The 17,329-nt window shown below is 44.2% G+C and overlaps 1 protein-coding gene across 1 annotated transcript; it reads left to right on the top strand.

Moving 5' to 3' along the window:
* Positions 1 to 709: 709 nt before the first annotated feature.
* LOC147883447 (eukaryotic translation initiation factor SUI1 family protein) lies at positions 710 to 16,680 on the top strand. The gene is made up of 9 exons (XM_087399896.1): positions 710 to 975; positions 1,139 to 1,341; positions 1,580 to 1,691; positions 2,304 to 2,494; positions 2,618 to 2,712; positions 14,675 to 15,091; positions 15,225 to 15,333; positions 15,414 to 16,062; positions 16,218 to 16,680. The coding sequence occupies exons 2-9, from the start codon at positions 1,207 to 1,209 to the stop codon at positions 16,340 to 16,342; spliced, it is 1,833 nt and encodes a 610-aa protein (XP_087256022.1). The 5' UTR covers positions 710 to 975; positions 1,139 to 1,206; the 3' UTR covers positions 16,343 to 16,680.
* The last annotated feature ends 649 nt before the right edge of the window (positions 16,681 to 17,329 follow it).

Raw genomic sequence — 17,329 nt, 5'->3', positions numbered from 1 at the left:
TATTATTCAATCCTTTTCAAAGGGATATGATGGAATGTAGTGTTCAATCCTGCTTCGATTCTCGATAATCACCATCTAGAGGGAAGGCTTACTTCATGATGTTGATCTTGAGGGAAGGTGTTGAGGATCCATCTCAACATCATGTGTTGATAATGTGCATAGCACTAAAAAAAAGAGTGCTAAAAGGCACAATGGTTGGAAACCCTAACCCTAAAGGGGTATGCATATATTTATCCATCTAATGTGCTCATTACGTAGAGCATGATTTTGTTGATCATTTTTTTAAAGACCAACACAAAATTCCTACGAGATCAGAAGTTATGGCCATTTGAAATATGTGCCAAAACTTTATCTAAGGAGTGATAAAAAATGATAGGGTGGAATTATGTGATGACACAATAGTGTATTATCAGTATGCTTGTGTGGTGAGTGTGTGATAGTGTGCTTTAGTGGCACATAATGACATGGGATGCTAACATGTCATTGATGATGTGGCATATGAGGATGCATGGTGATGTGGCTATTAATGTGTCAATGCCAATGATTTGTAGGTCATTGTAGGTCATTTCAGCCCCGGGAAAGAAGCTGATGTCTGTGGACTAATAACACGACTTAATGCTAAGCTAGCAAGGCCTCAAAATAGAGTTGCTCTATATCTAGGGTCGTTCATTTGGAAGGCCACGTGGTAGGATCTCAAGGTCGTAGAGGACACGAGACATTTCATCCTCTCTCTCTCTCTCTATATCTATATATATATATACAGATATACAGATAGAATCAAAGAACTGGTTCTGTCTCGCAGCACCTTGAATTTTTGATTCATTTGGTTCTCGGATTGATCACGGTTTGCAGCCTCAAGGTGAAAATTTGGAATGTACATAGAGTAATTTCAAGCATACTTTGTAGGAAAATTCAGCTTTTCCTGAACAAAGGGGCCTAGTATCCCTCATTCCGCACACTATTGGCTTTCAAATGGTGAGTTCTTGAGGAAATTCCAAATGGGTCCGATCGTATCAAATTCTTTACGCATCACGGAGGGTGACGTACTTGATAGATTGCTCACTTATCTGGGAAAAATTGGTTTCTGCCTACGATATGATCTGCTATCGACGTTAATGAGCATGATTTGACATCACAGAGCTCTGAAGGATTTCGACCAAGATCCGGGTTTTGAGACCACAAGGAGGATTTTTTAGCAGCTAAGCTATGTTTAAAAAGCCAAGTGAAGTGAAGGCCCTTCAGCGGCTGTCTGGTGCCGATCGCAAAAAGCTTCGGCGTACTATCCGAGAGAGGTTCACACAAGCGTCCGATGAGGACCTTGATCTTATCATCCCTCCCAAGGTAATGCGACTGTTACAGCTTTGGCCTTTCTCTTGCAGTAGGCAGGATCGGATGATTATTTTCTGGCATTAGGTTCTACCGGTAATATAAAAGCTCTTGATACTCAGCTCGCTTTGTATAGATTTCAGAGGGTGTCCTAATGGAATGCAGTAACTTACCTCTTATCCCATGTGTGAGAGATGATTGCAATTTTTATTTGGTCGCTGGGCTGATACAAGTCTTTTTGTATCGTGTACAGGCTGAGATATCTGTAGCCAGGTTGACGAATCGTGCTTATGTCTACGCCGTGGAGGGTGGACCGCCCATGCTTTTTGATGTGGACGGTAGAGGCAACGAGATTTTTCCCACAGGTGCCTTATGGAAACACTTGGTCAATCTTTTCCTCTTACTAAATTGTCGTTTTGAATGTTTAAATCAGTAGTAGATGATAGAGGCACCGAAATTTTTGTGCTTTATGGTGTCTTTTTTACGCTGAAAGTTACAGACGTTTCATCGAGTGCTGTTTTTAGGTTTAAGTGCATGATTGGCGTTTCTTGCAGGCTGCTTTCGCCTTACTAACTAATGCAAACAGGTTAGGAAATATAGTTTTAGAAGGTGTAGTTTTGCATATGAGCTTGATGTGGCCTTCCTAGTCAAAAGCTGCAAGTGGGGTGACTCGTTAGAGTGATGTAATATCTTTGTTGTGTTTTGCCTTTGGAGAGCTCTTCTATTTATTCAAAGAATGGTTCTCCTATTTGGAGGGTTTTCAATACTGGACTGGAAAACCATACTTTACCTGGTATGTTCTATATACCAGCCAATAGAAACTCACACGTTGCCTGACACACCTAACCCGGGATGCATGAATGCTTTGGTTGATCGTTTATGGGCAGCATTTCAAATGTGCCATCTGTGGAGGAGCGTGGTGGATTATGGCTGTGCTTGGCCTTAGATGTTACATGTCTTTGCTGTGTTGGAGGCAGTGTATGCGCTATGGAAGGTTCCATCACTACTACCCGGGTTTGTGCTCAAAGGAGGAGAAGTATCTCGCTATGTGCTTGGTGGTGCTGATTTAATGTTCCCTGGTATCGACATTTCAGCCGAAGACTTGCCCACCTTTGCTGCAGGCGAACCCTGGGCTGTAAGAGTCCCAGGAAACACAGCCCCTATTGCTGTAAGTGCTGCCTTGGTATTCTGATGTCTGCCTTCAAGAGTGCTGTAGTCTGTAGTGCTTTGGTTTGTTATGGAATTGAATTTCTTTCTTTTGTTCTGGAAAAATGTGCAATCTTGATTTCAGGTGGGCACCACAGCTTTAAGCAGCTCAGATGCAGTAAAGGCTGGGCTTCGTGGGAAAGCTCTTCGTATAACTCACTATTATAGAGATACACTCTGGTACAACTTCTTGCAAGTTGTTTATATGAGTGATCGTTGTTTGTCTTTTCAGAAAGTTCTGTGAGAGATGAACTTTACGACGTATGAACACCATTTAAACCTCTGTTAAAAAAAGAGAACATTGAGGCCAAAAGGAATCTATGTGAGCTGCTTAGAAGTCTTAGGTGAGAGAGAGAGAGAGAGAGAGAGAGAGAGAGAGAGATTTATTAAGCCTGCAAGCAGAACACCCAATATATGGGAACTAAGGTGTCTATCAGCCCCCTATAGATGTAATGTAAGTGAAAATAAACTGAAATGAAGATCAGATACCCTGAGCCCTCAGGCTCCTATAGATGTAACAGCAGGTTGAAGGAGATGTCAGGGTCACAGCAGTAGTTCCTGTCCTTCCCCTCGCCTCTTTCTCAGTCAGCCACCCTTTCAACATGCATCTGGGACCATCTCCCACTAATCTCCACATCTCACTCAGGTCCGGGTGCCCTCTATTCAGCCCCATCCCTCTACATTTATACCAGACCCCTTTCAGGTTCAGATTCCATGAGGACCAGGTTATGCTACATACACACCCGAGAGGTGGAGCTCACATGCTTCGCACAGGAGCAGGCCCTTGTCATACAGGAGCATGCTGCTCTTATCCAGGAGCTCAGACAGGACATCGCACACCTGAAGGGGGAGATGACCACCCTAAAGGGGCCACAGGGGGTACGCCATCAGAAGCAGTAGAGGCTGAGATTGCCACCATGCAGATAGTGATTGCGAAGACCTCTCGATGGGTCGATGTGGCGAAGTGGGAACCTGCAAAGGCCACCGTCTCAGCCACTCTTCTAGAGCAGCAGCAAAGGGCCAGTGAGGAAGGAGGCGATCACCTTTGTGACCACTACTCTAGGGGTATTAGAGCATGGAGTTGAGGGTGCATGGTGTGTGGGGAGAAACCCCAACCAGGAGCAACCCCTTGTTCGGGACTCTCAGGGGCCTTGAACTTATCTCCTTTGGTGATTGATCTTTTCCTTGTATATCATCACATTGGCATTGCAAGGGGGTGTTGGAATTATCACCATAATTCATGGCAGTGACCAATGTATGACTAATAAGTGGGTTAGGGGCACTTTTCTCTCATTAGAGGTTTTTCCCCTAAGCACAATTAGGATGCCGAACTACAATTAGTAGGTAGTGGTTGGGTTAGTTAGGGTTTTGTCACTTCAACAAAATCCCAAAGTTTGTATGTTGTTTCTATCTCTTGCAATAATGACAAACACCCTTTCTTTTGGGCTTCTCTGCATCATTCTTAGCCTTGTGAGAAGGCTGTCTGGAATCAGCTTTATGCTGATGTGAAGGCTGATTTGCATGCTGCTTATGTTGCCCCTTCCCTTTGGACTTGAATTTCGAAAGCATCGTATGTGCACCAGCTCGTGAAGCCATGTTGTTCTTCCTGCAACAAAAGTCCTGAAAAGTGAGAGGGTTGCCGCAACCCCCCCCTCAATGACAAATTGAATGAGGTGTGAAAGACAAGATAAGACTCAGGAAGAGAGTTCAGAGTGGTAGTGAATATTTTTGAATCTGGAATGATCTCATCAATAGTCAGCAATTGCTCTCTCAAATCTTGAAGTTTAGTGAGGTGCTCAGACATAGAGTCACCCTCATCCATATGAGTATGAGTCAACTCTCTTTTCAAGAAAGAGACCCTAGCATCATTGCGGGCTGAAAACATACTCTCCAAAATATCCCAAGCTGCCTTCGAGGTCTTGCATGACCGAATGTGCGGAATGATAAACCTTTTGAGAGAAAGGGAGATAGCTGAAAGTGCTAGTGCATCACGTGAATCCCACCTTTTTTGATCCTATGTAGGAGCCATGGCTGCAGCAGCTGCTGCACCTAGCATTTGTCCTGCACCTTGAGCTTTGTCCTCTACCCCTTGCTCCACCTTGTTGAGGAGGAGTGGTAGGTGCAACCACATTCTCTGGCTGTGGCTCATCCCCATTGACATAGTCCCATAAGTGTTTGCCAACTAGGATATTGCGAACTATAAAACTCCATAGGGAGTAGTTGGTACCATCCAACTTATCCTCCTGTGTAAGGACTCCAAACACTTCATTGGGATTGTTCTGGGCCATAACCGCCAAAGAAAATGCAGCAAATACCAACAATAAAATTCCTTTCTGGGAATGAAGGCGCAAAACACAAATCCCCGCTGGGATATTGATGCAAACTGCCCACTTCTGAAAAAACAGCCAATCAATGGCTCAAAATGCAACAACCCACAAGCATAAATTCACTTGAATCTCTGCCAGATCTCTCTGCAAAACACGTGCAAAAAATCCAAAAGCCCCAAATGTAGGAAAATGGGTGTCCAAAACCAAAGGACAGCTTGCTGTCTTAGCCTATCAAAGGTTCAAAATGCACCCAAATGTCTTGCAAATGCCCAAAAACTGTCAAAAAACACTGCAAAAAATGGCAATTGCCTGCAATGTGACTCAATCTGAGTCCAAAAATGCCTGAAAAGTGTCCACGTCTCGTACATTGTGAATTTGCAGCCCAATCACAAAAGTCCCAAATTTGACAGGGGAATTGCAACCAGAAGAGGGTAGGTCTTCCAAAAGCCCCAAATCTGACAGAAGTGCAATGTTCCCACAAAAGCCCCAGATTTCTCTGCAAATGTATCTTGCAACTTGAACGATGTACGTTTGGAGGAGACGTGCAGGTACTGTGTACAGCAAGCGGGAGCTCATGTGTAGGTACAGTGTATGGCAACCTGGAGCACACGTGCAATGTACGGGAGACACACCCTGCAAGTACAACAGCCTGTACGGACTATTGTCTGTACAGTGTATGGACTTAGAGTACAGGGTAGAATATACGGATTGTAGGCAGCAAGGCTATACTATTGTACGGTGGCACAGTACAGTTGCAGGTATGGCGGCTGAGCAGAGCAAGTACAGTACGGGCTGCAGTGTACGGACGGGCTGTAGCAGATGTTGTACGGATTGGTGATGAACAGTACGGTTCCGTACTGTTGTATGGACGTTGCTGTTGCACGAACGACCCCGACGACAGAACTACTCACGGGCTATGTACAGACAATGGGCTGGAACTGAAGAGAGGGCAAAAGCAAGTACTGAAGTAGATCTCGGAGTTGGGCTCTGATACCAAATGCGAGCAAAGAGTGAACGCAAGTGTGTGTGTGTGAGAGAGAGCAGAGGAGGGCAAGTCAACACACTTGATTGCAAGAGATAGAAACAACATAAAAAACTTGGGGTTTTGTCAAAGTGACAAAACCCTAACTAACCCAACCACTAACTACTAACTGTAGTTGGGTATCCTAACTGTGGTTAGGGGAAAAACCTCTAATGAGGGAAACGTTCCTTTAACCCACTTATTAGCCATACATACTGCCATGAATTATGGTGATAATTCCAACAGAAAGGTCATGATGCTATTTGGGTGGTCGTGGATTGATTTATAAAAGTGACTCAATTTATTCTAAATGCTTTGTAACTAAAAGTTTTGAGCTTGCACATGTTTGTGTAGAACATTTGTTTAAACTCTCTGGGTTGCCCGGTGACATTGTCCGTGAATGAGATTCCATATTCACTACATAATTTTGGCAATCTGTGTTTCAAAAGCTTGAAACCACCTTGAGGTTAAGCTCAATAGTCATTTTGAATTGAATGGTTGAACAGAGCAAAACAATCAAACCATGGAAGAAATGCTTCATGCATATGTTTCTACGAGACAATTTGAATGAGAAGTGCACCTCCTGCTACTTGAAATTGCGTATAATGAATTTGTGTATAATAGTAATAAGCATTCACTACAGGGTTCAGCCCCTTTATGTGTATTAGGTGAGATCACCCATATGTTAGAAAATTAAATCCCACCAAAGGGTATCCCGCAGTGGCAGCGCAGGAATTACATGCAGCAGTGTTTCACTATGGAATCAAGCTTCGTAACCAAATGTGTACTTCACAACCATTCATGTGTATGCAGACTAGCAAATAGACTGTGCTCCAAGACAATATAGAAGCAACTCTTATATATTTCCATCCGTCCACAAACTGGACAAGATACAATAACCAAAAGGTTGTCCTACTATTTGCCTAGCACCTATAAATCTCTGAGCCCGCGTGCTCCACTGAGCATATGTAGACTCTCTTTCCAAAGGATCTTTTCCACCTTGCTCTCCGGAAACTCAGCCTAGGTGGGCAGCTCTCCTAGCTCTAAGTTTGCAGCTCCTTGGTGCTCCCTTCACCTCCTGAATATAGGCCCAAGGGAAGCTGCTTTGCTGCTTGTGGAAGGGAGAATGTGAGAGAGCACACACACACAAGCAGAACAAGCAACAAGAAGTGTGGGGATAAAAGGTATGTGTGTACCTCCCCTAGCACACAATGAAGCTTTTATATGAAAGGATAAGGTTACAACACTAAGTACGGTGTACTTAACAAATAAAGTACTAAGTGTACTTAACTGTACTTGGGTGGCCATAGAGCCTTTACCCCAACAACCTCCCACTTAAAGGCAATATGCCCTCAAGTAAAAATAAATGAGGCTCAACCTATACCCATCAACTGTCGGCAATGTGCAAACCGCTCTGCAGGCAAGCCTTTTGTCAACAGATCTGTTGGATTATCATCTGTGTGAATCTTGACAAGCTGAATCAGCTTATCTTCTATCACTTCCCTGATGAAGTGATACTTCACATCAATGTGCTTTGTCTTTGCATGAAAGACAGGATTGTGTGCCAACTGAATAGCACTCTGACTGTCACAATGCAACAATGGAATATCACCTGTAATGCCCAAATCTGCCACTAGCCGAGATAACCATAAGGCCTCTTTGCATGCCTCTGTGGCTGCAATATATTCAGCTTCTGTAGTAGACAAGGCTATGCACTGTTGCATCCTTGACATCCATGACACTGCACCTCCTGTGAATGTATAAACATAACCGGTAGTAGATTTCCGGTTATCGGGATGACCAGCAAAATCTGAATCCACATAACCATGCACCTTTGCATCTCTCTTACCAAAGCATATGCACAACTCCTGTGTGCCCTTCAGGTATCTCATGATACCTTTCACTGCATTCCAATGCTTCTTGCCTGGATTTGCCATATATCTGCTAACCACTCCCACTGCAAACGCAATATCAGGTCTGGTAGCAACCATGGCATACATGAGACTGCCACAAGCTGAAGCATACGGAATCTTGGCCATTTCAGCTTTATCAGCATCTGAGTGTGGGCTGTCCATTGCACTGAGTTTCACATACGGAGGCAATGGAGAACTAAGGGTCTTCCCCCCCTCCATATGAAACCTGTGCAATACTTTGCCAATATATTCGGTCTGAGACAAATACAACAAACGCTGTCCCCTGTCTCTCCGTATCCGCATTCCCAGTATGTGATTTGCATCACCAAGGTCCTTCATATCAAAGGCCTCATGCAATCTTTTCTTAAGGTCATCAAGCTCCTTACGAGCTTTACCAGCAATAAGCATGTCATCCACATATAAAATGAGAATGATTAAGCTGCCATTTGCAGCCCTTTTTGTATATAAGCAGTGATCGTCATCACTTCTCCTGAAACCTTGGGACTTCATGAAAGTATCAAATTTCTTATACCATTCCCTTGGTGCCTGTTTCAGCCCGTAAAGGCTCTTTTTAAGCTTGCATACAAGTGACTCCTTGCCCTTGACTGCAAATCCTTCTGGCTGCTACATGTAGATCTCCTCATGAAGATCACCGTGAAGAAAGGCTGTCTTCACATCCATTTGGCATAATTCCAAATTCTCACATGCAACCAAAGCAAGTACAATCCTGAGTGTGGTCATCTTAACCACTGGAGAAAAGATCTCATCAAAATCAACACCATACTCCTGCTTAAAGCCCTTGGCAACCAACTTGGCTTTATACCTTGGCTTAGCTCCAAGTGTGACTTTCAATCTATACACCCACTTGCATGGCAGTACTTTCATGCCTTTAGGCAACTGCACCAATTCCCAAGTACCATTTTTATGGAGAGTGTCCATTTCAGACTTCATGGCTAGTTCCCATAGCCTTTTATCATGCATTTGCACTGCTTCCTTGTAACAGGAGGGTTCTCCACAATCTGTAAGCATAATAAAATCTGCTCCTGGTACAAATCTGTTTGGCGGTTTCATTTGTCTAGTGGACCTTCTGACCCATTGGTCTTGCTGTCCAACTTGCTGCTCATCTAGAACAGGTTGCTGTTCTAGGAGATCAGGCTGCAGAATTAGGCCTGGGAGGTCTTCCAAAGGTGGCATGTCCCGTAGTACATCTTCCGCCACTGCGGGCTGTCCATTTGGACCGGCTGCAGCATCATGCATTGGCTGATTACGCTGCTGTTGTGGCTGATTTGCAGCCTGCCTGAACTGTACAGGATGTCCCGAGTCATAAGTGTCAACCTCTGAAGCATCAGAAGGCTTATCTGCTGCCTTAAACATACATGACTCATCAAATAAGACATCATTACTGCGTATTAGCTTCTTATTCACAGGATCCCATAGGCGGTAACCCATCTCACCACTGTCACCATATCCAAGAAAAATGCATTTAAGAGACTTAGGATCAAGCTTGCTGCGATTTTCTCTGCGTATGTGCACGTACGCAGTGCAGCCAAAGACCCTCAAGTGCTTGTAGGAAGGAGGTTTTCCTGTCCAAAGCTCCTCTGGCACTCTGCCATCTAGTCTTTTATTTGGTGACCTATTGATGAGGTGTATTGCTGTTTTTACAGCTTCAGCCCAAAATCCATGAGGTAAAGCAGCATGTGACATCATAGAGCGAGACTTTTCCTGTATGGTTCTATTCATACGCTCTGCAGTGCCATTTTGCGCTGGATTGTAGGGGGCAGTGAGTTCTCTTTTAATACCTCTAGCATCACAAAATGCATTGAATGCATTAGACATATACTCTCCACCATTATCTGACCGCAAAGCCTTTAGTTTTCTGCCTGTTTGGTTCTCAACCATAGCAAGCCATTTCTGAAACACTGGAAAGACATCACTCTTCAATCGAAGAGGATACAACCACACCTTCCTTGTGGAATCATCTATAAATGTGACAAAGTACCGTGCACCTCCAAGTGAAGGACTAGGCATCTCACACACATCTGTATGCACAAGCTCAAGTTGAGCATCTTTATGTCCTAATCTCCTTTTATGAGGACACTGTAACTGTCTACCATATATGCAGTGCTCACAAAACTTTAAATCAGAAAATTTAAGAGACGGTAAGTAGCCAAGACGAGCCAATTGCTCCATTCCACTTATGCTCATATGTCCCATCCGGCTATGCCACATAGAAATATTCGGCAGCTCGGTGGCATGAATATCAGCATGATTACATACTTTAGCATGAAGAGTATACATTGTGTCAACCTTAGAGCCTCTGGCAACAACCAGGGCACCTTTGGTAACCTTCCAGAAACCATGACCAAAGCTGGTCACGAAACCTTCATCATCCAACATGCCAGTAGAAATCAGATTTTTCTTGACTTCGGGTACATGCCTAACATTGTGAAGCATAAGCTGAGTACCATCAGCAAATACAAGCCTGACATCTCCAATACCAACAATACTGCATGCATGATTATCCCCTGGAAAAACGACTCCATTACTGCCTGCCGCATATCTTACAAACAATTCTTTGTAAGGTGTAACATGGAATGAGGCACCTGAGTCAATGATCCAAGAGTGCATGTCTGCAAGATTTCCTGCATGGAGAGAATGAGCATCCAAAGTAGAGAGAAATAGAACCTCTCCCTCACTGTCATAACCGTGTGTAGAATGAAGCTCTTTAATCTTCACACTGCTCTTGCCATTGCTTATTGGTACAATTGCTTTTGCATCTGACGCATCAGTATTTTTGGCTTTGTCTCTCTTATCATTTTTCAGTTTAAAGCACTGCTTTTTAGTATGTCCCTTTTTACCACAGTAGTAGCACTCAACATCTTTGTTGGAGCGGGACTTGCTCCTCCCTTTTCCCCTTTCCTGAGATTTGCCTCTTTGCTGACTTCTCCCCCTTGCATTTAAGGCATTGTTAGGCTTTACTGCATCTTGAGCTTTCAGCTTCTGCTCTTCTTGCAAAATCAGCCCTGTGATATCTGAAAAACTTATGAAAGTGTTTGCATTTGTTACAGCTGTGGTGAATGTATCCCAACTTTCAGGAAGAGAAATCAAGAGTGCCATACCCTTGGTTTCCTCATCCACCACATATTTTTGATTTGCAAGTTGAGTGACAATTGAATTAAACTCATTGAGATGTGCATCCATGGAGGTCCCTTCTTTCATCTTCAGATTGAAGAACTTGCGCAGCCAATATATCTTTGTAGCTACACTCTGCTGCTCATATGTGTCCTGTAGCTTTTTCCACACACCCCAGGCTGTTTTCTCACCATCCACATTCCAAACAACACTCTCATGGAGTGACAATTCAATTATGGACTTTGCTGACAGATCAGCTAGTGCCCAAGCATCATCAGATGTGCCAGTGGGCTTCACACCTTTGTGTATAATAGGGGCATGAAACTGCCTGAGAATTAGAACATTCAGGACCATCTTTTTCCACATTGGGTAGTTAGCAGCACCCTGTAACTTTTTAATATTGAGAAGAGAAGATTCCGAGGATGAAGCCATTATAATCAGCAAGAAATATAACCCACACTTAGGTGCCTGACTTCCTGCAAACCAAGTACACACTTGCACTTGAACTGTGCTCAAAGATCCAATTCCTGCAGCGGAACAAACAGGAACTGCGCTTGCACTGTATCTCCCACTTAAACAGAGATTTATCACTGTTTACTGCTTGTTGCAGTTTCTGAACAGCAACTCTGTTTGCATCATTTAATGCACCATTGTACAGACAGCAAGATTCTGAATTTACAGAAGCATCTGCCCTGCATACACAGTGAAAAACAGCAGTGTACTTTGTACTCTGTACCTCTGTACCGTGACTGAATTCATTCAAAGCTGTTGACACAGGACAGTCCCCGACTGTACCAGAAAGTACAGAGTCAGTATTTGACTGTTTGACTGTTCAAAAATGTCAATTTCAAGCTTCCAGACACTTTTAAAACTGTATACAACAGTTTAGAACAGAAATTGGGCAAAAGCCCCTTGACTGGAGGCAAAAAACTCAGAATTTAGAGTGCATAACTGTTTCACTGACAACTATTATGCATTTTGTTGCTTCCCCCAGCACTGATAAGCATCCACCTTGCAAAAAGCCACAATTAGACTAGCACATTCAGTGCTCAAATCTTCAATGTGGTACTCAATGCATTTTCCACTCCCCGTAGGTCACAAATGCATACGAAATCTGCAAGAATCAAACTCCAATCGGGAGTATAAATACAATGCATGCGTGTACAGGCCAATTCTTGGCACTGGCTACAAAAGCCCCTTGATTCTGCAAACAAATGTTGAGGATTTCCTCACACAGTAGGCATAAACGCGTACTGCACTTGCATCTGACCAACTGTGCTCACAATGAGCTCGAAATGGACTGCACCTGTATCTGCAAGTACACGGGTGCGAAAAGAAGGACAAAGTGTACCAGAAAAAGTGAAGAAAAGAGGGCTGTCGCTGTCGGAGCTTAGAGGCTGCGTGTCGCCGCTTCTGCGAGCAATTGATGGCGAGTGCTGGAGAAGGCGAAGAAGCCGCTGCTGCTGGCGTCGCCTATGAGCGACGCTGGCGGCCTGATTGGCTTCGCCTGCTGTTGGGCGACCTGTGGTCGCCTGGCTGGACGACCTAGCAGATGCTCGCCTGTGAGGCGAGTTGCTGGCGTCGCCTGAGTGGCGGCGTTGGCGGCACCTGGCGTTGCTGGCGTCGAATGCAGCAGCTTTGGCTGCTGCTAGCGCTGCTTGCAAACACGCTACTGCTGCTGCTCTTCGAAAAAATGCGCTGCTGCTCCTCGAACTGCTGCTGCTGCTCAACACTCGCTAAGACCCACGTTTGGGCAATGCCAAAGACGAAGAACGAGCTGCAACTGAGAAGACGAGCAGGAAGGAGAATGTGCTAGCCCACGCTCTGATACCAGTTGTGGAAGGGAGAATGTGAGAGAGCACACACACACAAGCAGAACAAGCAACAAGAAGTGTGGGGATAAAAGGTATGTGTGTACCTCCCCTAGCACACAATGAAGCTTTTATATGAAAGGATAAGGTTACAACACTAAGTACGGTGTACTTAGTGTACTTAACAAATAAAGTACTAAGTGTACTTAACTGTACTTGGGTGGCCATAGAGCCTTTACCCCAACACTGCTCCTATCTGCTGGCTATTTGCTGCTGCAAGTGATGATGGAAGGAGGCCGAAGTGCCCCCTTATATAGGGCTCCAGCCCTGCCTACAACCACCGACCCCCCTGGGCCTATTGGTCGACCCAGGGGGTCTGGTTCAGCCGACCAGGGGTCGGCCCCTTTTCCAGCATATATGGCCCTGCTTGGCTGACATGGACCAGCCCAACCAGGCCACACCTTTTCTCCTTGCTTTGGGCTACCCCCAGCCCTTGTGTAGGGCCCCAAACCATGGTCCCCAGTCAGCCGCCTCTTGCTGCACAATTTCTTCCTGCTGGTCTTGCGTCTGTTCCAGCTCTTGCCAGCCCCGTACAGCCACATGAAACTCCTCCGTTCTGTCCGTACAACTGATGTAGCAGGTCCGTACCTTGGCTGACATCAGCCACACAGACTTTGTGAGGTGCTGCCCATTTAGCAGCCCCCTCTTTCCCTTTGTCCTATGGTTCACCCCCCCGTTGCACACCTCATTTGGGGGCTCACAAGTGGGGAGGTGACCAATTCTATTCCAACACCATAGTGGTCAGCCTTAGAGAAGAAAAAATAAAAGTAGGTATTCATGCAAGAAATGCTATAACAAGTGACATAGTATTCGTATTGCTCAAGGAGTGTGATACATAGTATCATGGTAAATCACCTTGGTCCTTAATGAAGGTATTTATCTACAGATTCCTTAGGATTTTGAGGCTATGTCTATTGGAAAGCATTTTTAAATTATCTTTTTTGATTTTTGGTGTTCTGTATTTCATCATAAAGAAGATAAATGGTGGTGTGTACAAGTTGCAACTCCTTGAAAGAATTAAAGTCCATCTAGTCTTCTACATCAGTCGATTGAAAGAAATGTTTGGTGCCCAAGACAACTTGGTCTCTGAGAGGGAGCTAGTTTGATTGGGATTTATATAGTTTTTTTCCAAAGAGAAGATCTTTCTATTAAAGCTGAAGAAACAAGATGCTGTCGGGAAGGAGGAGTGGCAGCTTGGACCTTGATCCAGCCTTATGCGGGAGTCAACGAGGGGGCTGCTGAAGGTGCATCACGATCAGGGAGTGATCTGACGTCGTCCTCCCTGCCAAAATGCTAGTGGCTCCCCCTTTGTGCATTGCCCAATCCCCCCACATAAAATCTGTCAAGTCTCTCTAGCAATCCATCGTGCCCTGGCTGTCAGACAGAGTAGCATAGGCTACTTGAGAGTTTGGAGAACTCCGGTTCCCTCCGAGGTCATGACCATTGATGTCACATGCACCAGTGCCAGGCATAGATGGCAGTGACACCTGGCTGTATTATCAGGTATTTGCAGCATATATCAGAGTGTTTGGGCAAGGATTCAGGGGCCTTTGAGGGCTTTCCAGCGGGGCCTGCTGGGTCGCCCTTGGTTACCATGGATTGCTGACTAGGTCGGGTCAGTTGACCTGACCTATCAAATGGTTGACCCCCACCAGTCAGTTGTCCCTTGCAGGGCCGACAGTGGAACATCTGCCTCATTTACCATATTGGTAGTTTTTACAGCATATCTATTTCCTGTGCCGGTGTTCATGGATGTATGTGCTTTTTCATGATTTCTTGATTTGTTTGTTGTTTTTTTTTGGTGTGGCCAGGGGGTAGTGCTAAGATAAGGCATTTATGACCAGAAATTTTGTAAAGTTTGGATCATAACTTGTACAGGGAGTCAGCTGAAGGGCGCTTTGTTCCCAATGAGGGATTTTTCGAAGACATGGTTGGTAAAGATCCTGCATACATGCCAGAAGGGTCGAGCCAGGCAGTGTCTGCTGAATCAGGAGTGGATACCAGTATCGATAAAGATTTTGATGCCAATGCGAGCATCCCAGATGAAGCAGTTGTTAATGAGACAGAATTAACTACTGAAATGGGCCCCAAGGGTGATTCCAGCAAAGAATTGGAGGACTTAGCAACAGAAATCGAGGGCTTGAGAACTGATGATATTGCTGGAGGAGACGGTGAATCTGTAGAAGCACCTATGACGGTTGATGAAATGGATGTGCTTCTAGACAAATGTTTGCTGCAGGCTTTGCATACAATGGTGAAGGAGAAAGACCTACCTATGCCAGGCAGTACACTGTGGTATATCTACAGAACCTGTAATTTGTCAGTGGCCCATATCTTCTTTTCTCTGATGTTCAACAGTGGCTGCCCTCGCAGCATTGGGATGATGTATACTTTTTAAATGTGAATGAATTTTTCATTTTCTTAACAGGTCCAGCCACATACTGCCTTGTAGACCACCAGGGACAACATTGGACTTGAAGAAATCTTCCCACAAAAAGCTTTCAAAATGGCTTCAAGCAAAGTCTGCTGTTGGATTGGTATGGATACATCCTTCTGTTTCAGCAATCAGCCATGTGATCCTTTAATAGAATGAATGATACTTCTCTTCCTCTTGCAGATATCAGCAAAAGAAGACAAGCATCGGAAGGAGGCTGTGCTGCTTGGAATCAACCGGGGACATCCGGATTACTTGGCATTTAAACCTGTAAGAAAGGCTGCTAGTCAAGAGGTCATCAGTGCAGTGCCTTCGACCACCGATGGAAGTCAGTCAGGTGGGCAAGTAGAGGTCTCAGAGATTTGGAGACCCACCCCTCATGTGAGCCGCATATTTGATGCAGTTGGTGCTGACTCAAGCAAGTTGTATTGTACATCGGAGGCATCAGATGTTGTATTTGCATATGTGGAGAAAGAAAACCTGGTAAAACAAGATGACAAGGCAATAGTTGTGCTTGATGCTCTGCTATGTGATGCACTTTATAAAGGCACCGTTAAGAAAGGAAGTACCTATCCAACCAAAATTCATAAGAGAGATCTAGGTGCTACATTTGTGGGTCGCATGCAAGCGCACTATAAGGTCAGCAGAGGAAATGAATCAGCTGTCAGGAAGGGAGCACTGAGGAGTGTGCAGATAATGACAGAGCGGCGACAAGGTAGTAAGAAGGTGACAAGAGTGTCAGGGATGGAGTCATTTCTTGTAGATGCAGACATCCTTGCTAATGAGCTACAGAAGAAGTTTGCTTGCAGCACTTCGGTCACAGAGTTGCCTGGTAAGTGTTCATGAAGAGGGTCAAGCGACTTTAGGCAGCTGAGCTGCACTTGTATACTGCTGCATCTGATGAGATATGCTGTGCTAAATTACTGTTCATCTTCTTTTGTGTTGTGAAACCCAGCTTTAACATTTGATTTGGTTTGTCATTTTCAGGCAAGAAGGGACAGTATGAAGTGCTTGTACAAGGGGGTGTGTTGGAAGATCTTGGAAGGCACTTGGTGCAAAACTATGGCATTCCAAAGAAGTATATTGAGATTCTTGATAAAACTAAGAAGTAAAGAAAACACCCTCTTGATCCTTATCTTTGATGGTTTCAAGATCTGAAATATAATGTATATTTTCAACGTCGCATTAAGCTGCAGATTTTCGTGAAGCTATTAGAAATCCATCATTACTTGTTGAGTTGGGATCTTTTGCACTTCCGATCTGTTGAAGACTAGTGGCTTGAAAGGCACTGCACTGCATCAAAGCATATCCAGAGTGCCCAGGCCTAGGCTGCCACCTGTTTCAGGCTCTGAGTTGATCTATAGTTGGTTCTGATTGTGAAATGTCTGTTTGTGATGCTTATTGGCCTTTATGATTATTCTATGCTGGTGGGCATTGTGTGCAGGTGATGCTTTGTTTAAAATCACTCATTTTTTAATAGCTTCATTTATATGTGCATGCAATTATTCATGTACATGGTAAAATGTATTTATGCATGCCTATCACTTTGTGTATGCTGGACGTATCTCAATCTTTTAAAATTTGAAGGATGAAAGTACTCGTAGAAGTATTATGGATATCTGATTTAGGTGAAATGCATTCTTGGAATTTATTTCAGGTCACTAGGAACGCCAAAACGTTTGACACTCCTGAAATACTGTCGAGTATACTATCTCTCTAAGTTTTAGCGCCTTGCGTCTTGCATGTCATATTTGATGTAGGTACCAGGCTTCTTAACTAAATGGGTTTCATTTTATGGACACATGACTGTACAGATGTAAAAATGCCTTGTGCCTTGCATGTCATATACGATGGAGGTACGAGGCTGTCTTAACTAAATGGGTTTCATGTTACGGATATATGAATGTATAGATGCACAAATTTTACGGTTAGTCAGTTGAATACTCTTTGGACTTCAGTTTAGGTCACTAAGAGCTCCAAAACGTTAGACACTTAGGGGCCACTTTAGAACATATTGTCTTTCCATCTGTGTAAAGGTTATGTGCATATGTTTTAAATGTAGTGGATGTCGTGTGTGATGGAGGTACGAGGATTTATCA

Source organism: Dipteris shenzhenensis, chromosome 28, assembly GCF_047967505.1.
Source record: "Dipteris shenzhenensis isolate YYH24624 ecotype China chromosome 28, Dip_SZ_1.0, whole genome shotgun sequence".
Taxonomy (NCBI): Eukaryota; Viridiplantae; Streptophyta; class Polypodiopsida; order Gleicheniales; family Dipteridaceae; genus Dipteris; species Dipteris shenzhenensis.
The sequence above is the reverse complement of the archived record's forward strand: the minus strand, read 5'-3'. Positions and strand labels throughout refer to the sequence as shown.